Genomic DNA, 12,799 nt, shown 5'->3' with positions numbered 1-12,799 from the left:
ATAGTCAAAATTCATTTTATAATTGTCTTTCATTTTCAGGTTAATTAGAATCAAATTAATATAATAACAGTTGTAAAAAATTACATATGGTCCAACCAGATGACATATATCTGTCGGTGCCAAAATAATACATAAAAATGATATACATAAGCAAAATGTAAATATTACAGTTTAGACTATTAGTCTTGTGGAGGCTATACAATGTTTAAGCTAGATAAGTACAATATGAAATGATCTCAAGTGATAAAATTAATATTTTAATTAACAACTACTAAAATGATAATTATTTTTTAAAAAATAATAAAATAAAATAAATAATAATAATAAATATAACTGAAAGACTTTTGAAGTGAATAATAAAGCTGCAAATTTATAGTTAGTGAATTATAAATAATATAATAATAAGAATAAAGCCAGATGATACAGAATATTATAAAAACAAGGATTCAATAATATCTATTACTAAGTACACACATAAATTGCTTATACATATTGTAATATAGTAAATAAATTATGTGGAGTTAAGAAAAAATACAGGCAGATATGGTCATTTGGTGAATCAAAATCAATTATTGGGAATTATAGAAGAAATAAAGTACCTAATTAAATATTTATTTATTTTTTGTGGTTAATTTATTTATTAGTTCTTCTGGTAAGCGATTGAAAAGATATTGTTATTATTGATTATTGGTTGGTGTTATTATTGATAATAGATTAAAATAAATCACATCTCCAGCGTATATGCAGAATAAAATACCTAACACATTCGGGATTCTTATGACTTATACTATATTTACCCTCTCCCAAGCATTGTCCGTTATTATTAATTATTCAATCGGTCACTTGTTGAATTTATTCCGATAGTACTCGCCCTGCAAGCTGCCTCCCGAACCGATATTCCCCAACGGAACCCCAAACTAGTTTTCTGCCCATCTCAGCTGACCCTTAGGAATAAAAATGAACTGTGACCCTATGGAATAAAAATGTTTATTATTCAGGTTCTCATAGAGTCCTGCTTCTGGAACCGGACCCCCATTGTCCTCCTTCTACATTCTTATTCCGTTCTCATACCGGCCACTCAAGAACTCGATGGCCGTTTGATGGGGTATAGGATAGTGATCGGCTAGTGGAATCTCAATAACGGACTATAGGGTAACAGCTACTTAGTGATAACGCGTTACGGTAATATGTGATTTTAGTAACCTGTTTATCTGCATTTACCACACCGTTTATTGACTACCAAAATCACTTTTTACCAGAACACGTTATCTCTTGGTAGCAGCGACCTCAACCTAGATTGGTAACTGATGGTTGAATCTTTTAAAATACTTTCACATTTCCTTTATATGAGGTTATTTACCCCTATCTCCTATAAAACAATTTTTTTTTTCATTTATTTTGTCTGTGTTTTGATTAAAATATAAGTTTCAGTAGATTTTGTATAAGGGTCTGCTTTTCTAATATTTTTTTTCAACATTTGGTTATATAGAATAAAAAAAAAAAGTAAAAAGATAAAATTACTTCCAATGGAATAATTTGTAGATAAGGTGGACACTAGACAGTTAACTGGAAAAGTCCAATATATAGAAACAAAAATAAGTAATAATTAATAAGAGTTTTTTTCCTTGGAAATAATAAAATAATTTAAGAAGAAGATGGTCGGGGGAGTAGCCAAGAAGGGACATAGTTATCAACTATTCGCCGACGTTTTGCTCCACATTACAGGGATTCATCAGAAATAAAAAATATACAAAAACTAAAAAATGAGGTTAACTCAGGAGTTAAAAATAATGTAAATATATGTGCTTGAAGAAGTTTGTCGGGGGGTGCGGTCAGCAAAGAACAACATAAATAAACAAAACCATATTTATTTATTTTATGCCGACGTTTTGACCTGAGTTTCAGGTCTTCATCAGGGGTTGTGGCGTGTAAAGGGGAAGGGAAGATGCTAACTGCTATCCAGTTATCTTTAAAGTTATTATCCAGCATAAAATAAATAAATATGGTTTTGTTTATTTATGTTGTTCTTTGCTGACCGCACCCCCCGACAAACTTCTTCAAGCATTAATCTACGGTCAACTATATACATCTCATTGTAAATATATGTGAAAAATCATATCAAAATTAAAAAACGAAATAAAAATAAAATATACAACAACAAGTATATATAAAAAAAAATATATTATTACGTTTAAAATTAACAGGAGACGTAATTACACGTAATAATAGAAAATACAGAAATATGTTTGTACCTTTTTTAGCCCAGTTGAAACCCTACAAAGTGGGGAGAAACATCGCCAAATAAATGGTTGATAACTATTCATTTATTAAGTATAGTTTAATCTAATTGATATTATCAATTTATACAAGGTGGTAAAATTACTGTAAGACAGAAAATATATTAATTTCCAAACATTTTTACCGCATCCACCTAGACAGGAAGAGAACATCACAGAGATTAGTTAGATAATAGAAATTAGTTTTTGTTTTGTAAGAATCTCATTGTTTTTTTAAGCTGAGAGTTGTATATTGCATCTCTCCTCTCGACGAGGGCCGAATGCTTTCGAAAGTAAAAGTTTCGTGATTCAAGAATGATCCTTTTTAAACGCTTAATAATGACCATTTATAACGGTTAACTTAAATGCCTAGCAATCTAACTAACGAATGTAACTCATTTTATGAGATAACTGGTTAATTATACAGTTTGCCTGTTCATGTTAGTAAGGCTCTTCCCGATATAAAGGAGGTTATTATTTAATTGTATTTATTACTTTTTATAAGGAATGATGACTATAATTTATTTAAGTACTTATTGTCTGATCATAAATTTATGTTTTTTATTTTAAATGTAATTGATTAGATTTTTTTTTTTTTTGTAGAACATTTTTAAATTCGCATTCCCCCTAAATTATTGACATTTACACGTACTGTTAGATTTTAATTTTGTGTTCAAGAGGTTATTTTAAGTTTAATTTGGTTTTTGTTTATTTTTTAAATTAGTATTATTATTTTTTTTTTTTTTTAACTTTATTTAATTGATAGATATTACAATCTGCCACACTTGTGGGCAATAGGTAATAATGGTGAATGATCACATTCATACTAAAATAAAATAAGAATGAAAATAAATAAGTAAATGATTGAAATAAAAAAAATAAAATAATATAATCTTTAGGCACATTTACACTTCTATATACCCTGGGCACATCTCTCATGTAGAGCAGAGCCCAAAAGATCCCAGCGCATCCCTCTCGCCCCATCAAAATTAGTATTATTTTATTTTTTTATTTATTTATTTTATTATTATTTAATTTTTATTTTTGTAAATATGGTACGAATGAGCTATATGGTCCCTATTATCAATAATAAATATGACGGAATGTAATACTACACAAGAAAAGTATTTTAAAACCAAAAAATATTTTAATTATTCAAAATTTTATTTTAACATATTGTATAACGATAAAAATTATTACAGAAATCGAGAAAAGTCGATTATTTGTAGCATTATTTTATTATAACATTATATTATGTCTTATATTGATAGGTTTTAAAGTTTATTGATTTTAACAAACTTAGCACGTTTAACATAATTATCACAGATTTTCTAAATATTCTATCTAGCAATTTTGAAAAATACAACAAGATTAAATATTGAATTTTTTTTAATTGATTAGGAATTTAAAATCAGAGACCTTCTAGCTATTCCAAAACTCCAGGACTCCAGAGGATAACACACCTCTACTACCTCTGGACACAGAGCAGCCTGAACACTAAGACAAAGGCTGGTTCTGCGCGTGACCTGAACAGCCTTGGCTTCAGGCTAGTCTGCCCATTACGCACCTACTTTTGACCCACATAGTGACTCAAAGAGAGCCTATTTTATGGCTATATATATATAATACTATCTGTTTTCCAGAAATGCTAGTTTCAAAGGTAACAAAATCCTTTGTTACGCTTAAAAGATAAGCTTGATCAATCTGAATATTGATGTTTATTATTATAATTATTATTTTTATTATTATTAACGCATTAGATCCGTTGAAATATGCAAATCAAGATATTTTGACCAGTAATTACATAATTTTTTTATCTTCACACAAATTCCTAACCAAGGCCAGCCGACAAGAAGGTTGGGAAGAGAGAGGGCGAACTATGATCGTCAAATTTTCAATGTGCAGTTTTCTACTTACACAGAACTGGATCAAAAAATATAAAACCAGTAAATTTGATGTTAGTTACACAATGGCATGATACAGACATGTGGAGATCCATTGATAGAACTCTAATAACACTTCTAGAGGCGAACTCGTGGCCATCTTCTTTTCTGATGCCTAGTAGGATTGTCATGTAAAGGCTTGGAGTTTTAGGAAGTTTATCATGGAAGGATTGGTTTCTGTTTCTGAACAAAGCGGCAACGTATGGAACATTGAGGTCCTGATGGATGAATTGATTTGTGACAATGTAAGGAACTTTAAGGATTTTATGTCCGGATAGGTCTTATTATAGTCATATAAATGAGTCTTTTGTAATTTGTTGGAAGTTTAGTATGTGTTGCAATAGTCGGAATAGACGAACTGTTTCCTGTCTTTGGAGTCTTATGTAAGGATTTCAAGTCAGTCGTTTGTCTATATGGATCTCCATTAGGCAATGGATTTGTTTAGAGGAATAAATGGGATATTATTAAGGTTTACTAGGATTGGAATACAAAAAAAAAAAATTAATCATAGTAAAAGTGAACCTCATGTGAGTGAGTTAATTCTGCTTTAATGTCAGTTAATGCTGTTTTTTGTTTTTATTATTCACAGTGGAAGATAGGATAATTGAGCCCTATTCTTACTACCGTTAATAAATCAAATTTTCGACGACGAGCAAAATTTTCTTTGGTAGTGCCAATTACGACCCATGTTGAGGTGTGATTTATCACTAAAAGCGCTCTGCAAATTGATTCCCGGTTCAGGTTCGACCGGCGTTGCGAAAGATGGAGCGAAGAGATTGATGAACCTATTTGTCACACCTGGTGGTACGTACCGTTTCAGAAACACGTAAGTGCATTAATAAAGAGACGGGGAACGCTGGCAAAACCGAGCCCTGTTTGCTGCCGAGTGTTGTGACACAGTTATGAATAAACTCTGCGTTATTTTTGCCAGATTTATTGGCGTTCTAAATTTAGCAGTTGACCGTTTTGTATTTTCGTATTTACGCCTTGCAGTTTTGAATGCGACGGCCATTTGGAAAACGTGTAACACTCCTACGGAGCCAGTTATAAGGATTAATGATAAGATTTTCAGATCTGATATTTGTATAAACTACATCTGTCTACATGTGTCTTGATATAGTGTCCTTTATTACTTTCAACCCGCTGCAACGCAAGGACCACTGTTAGCTGAGATCGAGCGCCTGCTAAAACAACAATACTTACCCGCTCTCTCTCAATTTTTGTCAATAATATTTCTAAATGATTGATCTAATATGAATGAAGGTATTATTAAAAAAAATAATAATAAAAAACACACAGAGACTAGAAAAATATCTTTTTGTCGAAGCCTTTGTACAATTTTATCTAAAGCACTTAAACAACAAAACTTAAAAAAATGTGCTTTAAAAACAATACTTTTAACAAGTCAATTTAAAACAATGATACGGTATTATTGTTAATGAAACAAAATAAAAAATTATTCAAAAACAAATTTGATCCTTTTTTCTCAACTTTATTCTTTTCAAAACCTTCCAACGTTTCGACCACTTAGGTCATTTTCAAGGATACCTTTACTTTGTTGCCATTTTCTCTTTTAAAATTCTTAAAAATGCCGACTAATTGCCTTTGTCCCATCTATAATTTCTTCTATATAATTCTTTCTTAAATTTAAAACTTGTACTAACCACTTTTCTTTCTATCATTTACATTTGCAAACTTTATACAGAACCTACCTTCAACGTAATCAAAATGTATCAATATATACGTATTCAATTCAAAGTAAAGGTATCCTTGAAAATTACCTGAGTGGTCGAAACGTTGGAAGGTTTTGAAAAGAATAAAGTTGAGAAAAAAAGGATCAAATTTGTTTTTAAATAAACTAAACCACTCTCAAACTAGAACATATTAATAAAAATTAAAATAACAATATCAAAATGTGGTATGGCATTTATTCCTCACATGATAACCAACTGAGCTCTTTCGAGTGTAGGCCGTCGTACATAGTTGCGAAGAGCTCTCCAATTAGAGCCTTTTAATAAACTGATTAATTGTTCATGAGAGCAGGTCCACTGTCCAAAATATTTTATTATAATTAACTATACTTGTGACAGGTTATCAAGGAGTTAATGGTATATCCATTTTCCTCGGCGTACCAGACAAGGCTGTAAGTTAGACTGCATTATAATGACAAGAGCTAATACTTTTACAAAAAATAAAACACTTTTCTTTTTTAAATTAATGAAGGTGTCATCGTATAAATAGTATCAATTAAGTTTTAATGACAACACTAGCTTGAAGTATTATAACATTCTTAAACACCTAGGAAATAAGGATCAAATTTTCGATTTGTAGTTATCAACAAACTTACCCGTATTAGAGACCTTTGAATAAAAAAATTTTGTCCATAGGTCTGTGTGTCTGTGGTGTGATTATTATTATTTTTTTTTATATATTATTTCAGTAACCGATGCCTTTTACATTTCCAATGATTTTGATTTATTCGAATTTTTCTACTTGGATCTCTTTTAATTTTTATAAACAGCGTATATTTTATAGAAAAGGCAGATATAAAAATGTTCTGAGGAAAAGAAAATTCGATTTGCGCATAGATATCTATATCATCAATATTTTTTTGTTATAAAATTACCTAAAAAAATTCAAAATTTTAGATATATTCTTATCATACTTTAAAGTGTTTTTGTCTTGTTTTAATTTAGCTCTGTTGAAGCCCTACAAAGTGGGACGAAACGTTGGTTATTCATAAATATTGCTATTTTTTGACCGTGAACATCTAATAATGTTATGATAGGAACAAGCCAGAATGAGATCCTTCAAGAACAATAAAATGAAATAGAGAAACTGATGGGTTTTTTGAAGGCTACTAAATACTATGACAAAATATAGTTATTGCTATTTGGTCCACCAATGACACTTAAGGTTAGAGGTGGACTGAATCAATAAATAATGGTCCAAAATATATTTTTTCTTCTTTATTTTTGTTTCAATTTATTATTAATATGTTATTTAATTAATTAATGTCCTGATTATTCGATAGGAGAATAAAAAAACTCATACAAAATGACGGCCATTTAATATTTTACAAGCCGTACACTTCTTGTGTTGTAAACGATTTATAACAATTTATCCAATTAGAAATAAATAAATGTGATTAGCTTTCAGGATATTTTAGCGTGTCGAAGTCTCCACTAATTCGTTGATTGATTGTTGATAATTGGTCTAATACGGTTCGTTGGTGCTTTCCGCTCATGGCTTCGAATGATAAACTAGCTTGTAACTGACCTTCGGTTTCATGACACGTCCAACATTCTCTTAGCGAGTTACTGAATGCTCTGTTGTCATAGAATATGCTTTGTAATTGTGGCGATCATTGTCATACTGAGAATCGGGTTTCAGAGCATATGGTCGCATTAACCACATCTGCGGAAAAAAAACCAGCAAAAAGAGGACAATGAGTTATAATAACCGTAGAAGAATTAGTGAGTAATTAACATCAAGCAAGGTGCCATGAATTTAGCAGAGTACAATTATAATTTTAAAAATAGACTTCAATTGTTCCGAATTAATCGCTCTGTTAAAATTGATCAGCTTAAAGTAGACTGAGTCAGCTAGTTGTATTCGTTGCGTAGTTTTAAGTGACTAACATTTAAAAAATTATAATCATATAATAATTATATACACTATCATAATCAGATTTATTTGGACATATGGAACTGAACTTTAGGGTTCCACCAAACGAATTCCTTCCGTATCCAATTCTTACAATCCAAAATCATCCTTAATGCTCCTTATTACGCCACAAATAAACTCATCCGTAAAGACCTCAACATCCCATTCGTTGCAGATTTGGCCCACAGATATACCTCCTTTCATCAAAATACTTACTAACCCAAACTCATTAATTTTAAAACTCTCATCCTTAACAATCTCTGATAATCTTCCGAGGCGTCTGAAAAGAAAATGGCTACGTGATCTAATTTAAAAGAATGATTGAAGTACTATTGGGTGGTTCCTTACTAAGATTATCTTTTATTCTGAAACATCATATTTACGTAGTTTTTTTTCAATAAACAAATTTTTAAAAAAATTTCGGTGATCCCGTCACATATATCACAACCTTTGTCCATTTCAGAAAATATATTTTTATATTAGTGAATGCGACAATACTTTCCCGTACTAATTTTCCAATAGAGACTTTCAGTTCACAGATTTTTTAACTTGCATTTCAACAGTTTTAAAAAAAGATCTTTTAATAATATTTCTCGTAACAAAATTTTAACATATTTATTTTTCAAATGTATGAAAAGCATAATAAGATATGATGGTTTACTAAAATTTCCATCCTCCTTTCAACTATTTATTCGATGCTAAATGGTTGTAGAGTCAATATTAAAAATACTAAAAATAATTGTAAGGAGTTAATCATCCTGTGAACTGAATGTTTCGAACAAGGATTAAATGAAATTTAAAGAATAATTATTTAATAACAATAGTGTCAAATTGGCGATATGGAGTACCCAGTTAAACCACAACTACGATTTTCTATGTAAGTATTATTTTTTTCTAAATTCTTTGGCTTTCCAATGATATATAATACGTCTATATTATTGCTATTATTTCCGGAAATGTATTATCAACCTATTTTTTTTCCTCTTATCTCTTTAAATTAATTATTAAGTTAATTATTTTTTTTCACTACTACTAAAAATATGTTGTTTTTTTAATAAAAACCAAGTTCATAGCCGATAATCAATTTGAAAAAATAGGGTTTTATCAAACTTCCATCGTTCAAGACAAGACATGATACCAACAGGTTTTCACCGACTGTTAGGGAATGTTTTGAGCATGACACCAACGTGTTGTCACCAGCAAATGACGTTTAGTATCTATGAGGCAACGGTCATAAAAGTGTTAATTTATTTTAAATATATTTTTTTTCAATTTCGCGAGACTGGTAATTATTTATAAAATAAATCATACTGTATCCTTGTGTAGTATCAACACTTTTTATTACATCAATATTCCAACGTTTCGGCCATTTCGGACATCCTCAAGTACAATCTTCAAATATAAATTCCCATCTCACATCAAAATTTAAAAATTGTTTTGCAGACTATTCTGCCCAGATCATGAATTATAAGTCAAACACACACTATTTTTTAAAATATTCATTCATTTTCACAACTTTTAATTTCTAATTAATCCACACTATCACTACCATATAAAGAAACTATTTATATTATAGTAATAAATGTGGGATGTAGAATGTATCAATACTTTTTTGATAGAATCTCATATTTTTTGGGTGTTCATTGACTATTTATTTGTTTGCATTTGAAAAACTTTTTCTTTAAGCATTTATTTTTCTTATCAAATATACTTTACATGAGTTAATTTAATGGGCTTACCTTCCCGCCGCATGCCCATCTTCAGGCACTTCTTCAGCCTGCAGTACTGGCACTGGTTCCTGTGGTGTTGGTCTATAGGACAGTTCCTGCTACCTCTGCAAGAGTATGTCAGGTTTCGCCGAACACTCCGTTTGAAGAAGCTCTTGCAACCTGCCAAAATAATACATTAGAATTCTAATAAAAAAATATGGTATAATTTATATTAAAAATAATTGCTAAAAAAAAAATAAATATTTCTGTTATACCGTTTGGAGAGAAACCACGGAACTGTTTTGAGAAAGAGCAAGATGAGGAACTGGCCCGATCCAAGCAGGAACTCACGGAACTAATTTAGCTTCGCACGACTCCCAAGACGATTTGATTTACAGGCGATAATTCACGTTGTTACTAGTAATTGAAATGGATAATATTCTTGTATGATCATATCGGTGTGTACATTGTCAAGTAAAATGTGTAACACTTCCTAGGGTTAGAAGTACCATAGCTGACCTAATCACCTCTACTTGTAAAAGGCCTTTGGTACGGCACTAATTACTGTACCCAACATGAACGCATCACATAGACTCACCCTGGTTAATCATGGGTACAGTACTTTGTAGGGAAGCACTGTTTTTAGAACTATATACTCACTTTTCTTGGTTGGGTGGACCCCAGGAGAGCTCCAGAACCCACAGGGTTGACTTACGGCTACATCATAACAGGAAATATTTATCGACCCAAGCCGAATATGAACCTTGATCCTAGGTATTAGTAGCATATTGCCTTACCACTGGCCATCCTGCTCCCGAATTAGTTCTATATATAGAATCTTTGGCTTCCTAATGTTATATTATGAATCTATAATACTACTGTTATTTGTTTAAACTAACTTTCATCGTGAAAAAATATTTTTCCTTTTTTCTTTAAAATTATTATCAAATTCTTTCACAGATATCTGTTCTTAAATTAGGATAAGATCGGTAACACAAATAAGTGAAAACCTATTTATTAGTGCCAACAGGGCCAGAATGTACGAGGCCAAGAACAAAAAACAATATAACAACTATAATGAATAAGTGAATTACAAAATGATTAGATACATAAATAGTTTTTCAAAAAAATATACAGTCTAAGTATTATATGAAGATGTAAGCTAGAAGAGAAAAAGTAATGTTTTTAGCCCTTATGAACGATTGAAATTCCGGCCAAAATGTTGGTTCGTTGATTTCTTCACTGACCGGACCTCCAACCATCTTTGTATATATCCACGTACTATTAACTCATCATTATGTATCCATGCTTATGAAGAATTGATAATTATTTTAAACAAAAATAATCAAGATTTCTTAGAGAAAACTATTTTGATAATTCGACATTTAAGCCCCACCAGTTTTCAATGACAATAAGACCTAACTGATATTAAATACTATTTAATTTTACTTTGCTATAATGAGTTAAATGAAAAAAAACAAACTAAAAATCATAAACCTCCTTAAATTCATAATTTCAGTTTCGTACAGTTTTTCATTTCTTAGCTAAGCTGAGATCTCATATTCAGTGAACATTTCGAAAAACTCTTTTGGGACGTTGAAACGTTGAAGTAAAATTTTCCGATGAAAAATAAGATTAATTTTTTTTTTCTATCACAGTACTTTCCTTTAATGTTTCATGGATAGGTTGGTGAAAGACATAAAATATCTTAAAATTAGAAAAATCAATATTCACAGAAAATAAAAACAAAAACAAAATTGAGTTTTTAAAAAAAAAAAAAATTAGTTGCTTAATACATTATTTTTCAGTAACAGTGTTTTAACCGAAGATGACCTTCAAAGGATGTAGTTTTATTATTCAAAGGTTGTTTCGTTTTGAAATTAACATGCCTCTGGGATAAGATAAAAGGTACATTGCTACCGAGTCAGACATCCACTTAATTGCGAAGATTCTTGCAAAACACGATGAAATCTTGTTTAATTCCATACAATAACAATAGCGGACATTGTTGCCAAGGATAAGCAAGTAAAGAATGCAGCTTGGACATGAGAAGCTCCCGATCGTGCTGAGCTACCAACAATTATGCAGAAGAAGTTTCTACATCGTCCGAGGGGATAGCGCCACCATCTGGAGCGGTTGTGCAAGATTGTGCCACTTCATTAAGATCTCGAGATCAAGGGTCACGACCATATTGTTCTGGCCCACCCCCGCGCCTTGCGAAAAATCGACTTGCGACATCGACTCCCGGTTCTAATTTGATGTATCGACAGGAAGGTTTTGAGAACGGTATCGGTGTTGGCCAACTGGGCGTGGTGGTTTCTTGGGCAACGCTCTTGTGAACTATTGCCCATTGGGTATCGTCACTGGGTAGATTGGAAGCGAACAGCTCTTAGTGTCTCACCAGATTTGTTCCTATATAAATAAATATTTACACACCTTTTTAGAACATAGAGATATAAAAAATTAATGTAATTTAGGAAAATTAATTTGAATAGTATCAATAATCTGGAGATGGGTAGCTCATTGGTAAGGCAATGTGCTACAAACTCCATGTACCGGGGGTTCGAATACGGAATATACCTTTTTTCTATTTCACTGCAGCCGTGAGTCAGCTCTGTGTGTTCGGGAGCTTTACGAGGATAAAAATTTGGCGGTAGAACATGATTCTAACCAAATTACTTGCACAACCGTTGGTTTAGTAACTTCCTTTCAAAGTACTACACCCCTTAATTTTTAATATTGAATACTTTTTTTTAAAGATTAATTTGAATTTTTAGGGTTTAATAACCTTAGTTATTGGCTACGGCAATCTTTAAAATTATTATATTGTTATCTTTTAACTAAAGTAAGGAAAAAATAAGAACAATAACTAGAAAATTTGTCTTAATCGCAAAACATTTTAGATTCGTAATTGATTATAAATTAGTGAAGTGGATGTATATATAGTTTAATTTTAAATTATTTGTATGTAAATGTGTAAAAAAGTATTCGATTGTAAATGTATGTAAATTGTAAAACTGTTGATTCTAAATATTTTTATTTTTAGAACTTGATAATGGGCATCAGAACCCATAATGTTGGGTTAATGTAAAGAATAAGATGTATAAATACCTGAAAAGAAAAATAATATAGTTAAAAAAATAATAATTATGAGAGATAATTGACCGTGGATGATGAACGAGGAGAAGATGGTTGGGGGTGCGGT

At 30.9% G+C, this 12,799-nt stretch overlaps 1 protein-coding gene across 1 annotated transcript in view; it reads right to left on the bottom strand.

Annotated features, from left to right (window-relative positions):
- The window catches only part of svp (COUP transcription factor 2), a gene marked incomplete at its 5' end in the record, with an annotated part of 158,728 nt that extends 148,954 nt beyond the window's left edge, over positions 1–9,774 (bottom strand). Inside the window, 1 exon segment of the mRNA XM_067052457.1 lies at positions 9,625–9,774. Coding sequence (XP_066908558.1) covers positions 9,625–9,643 — 19 coding nt within the window.
- Positions 9,775–12,799: the final 3,025 nt, after the last annotated feature.

Source organism: Halyomorpha halys, unplaced genomic scaffold, assembly GCF_000696795.3.
Source record: "Halyomorpha halys isolate HHAL.00 unplaced genomic scaffold, Hhal_1.1 Scaffold1244.1, whole genome shotgun sequence".
NCBI lineage: Eukaryota > Metazoa > Arthropoda > Insecta > Hemiptera > Pentatomidae > Halyomorpha > Halyomorpha halys.
The sequence above is the reverse complement of the archived record's forward strand: the minus strand, read 5'-3'. Positions and strand labels throughout refer to the sequence as shown.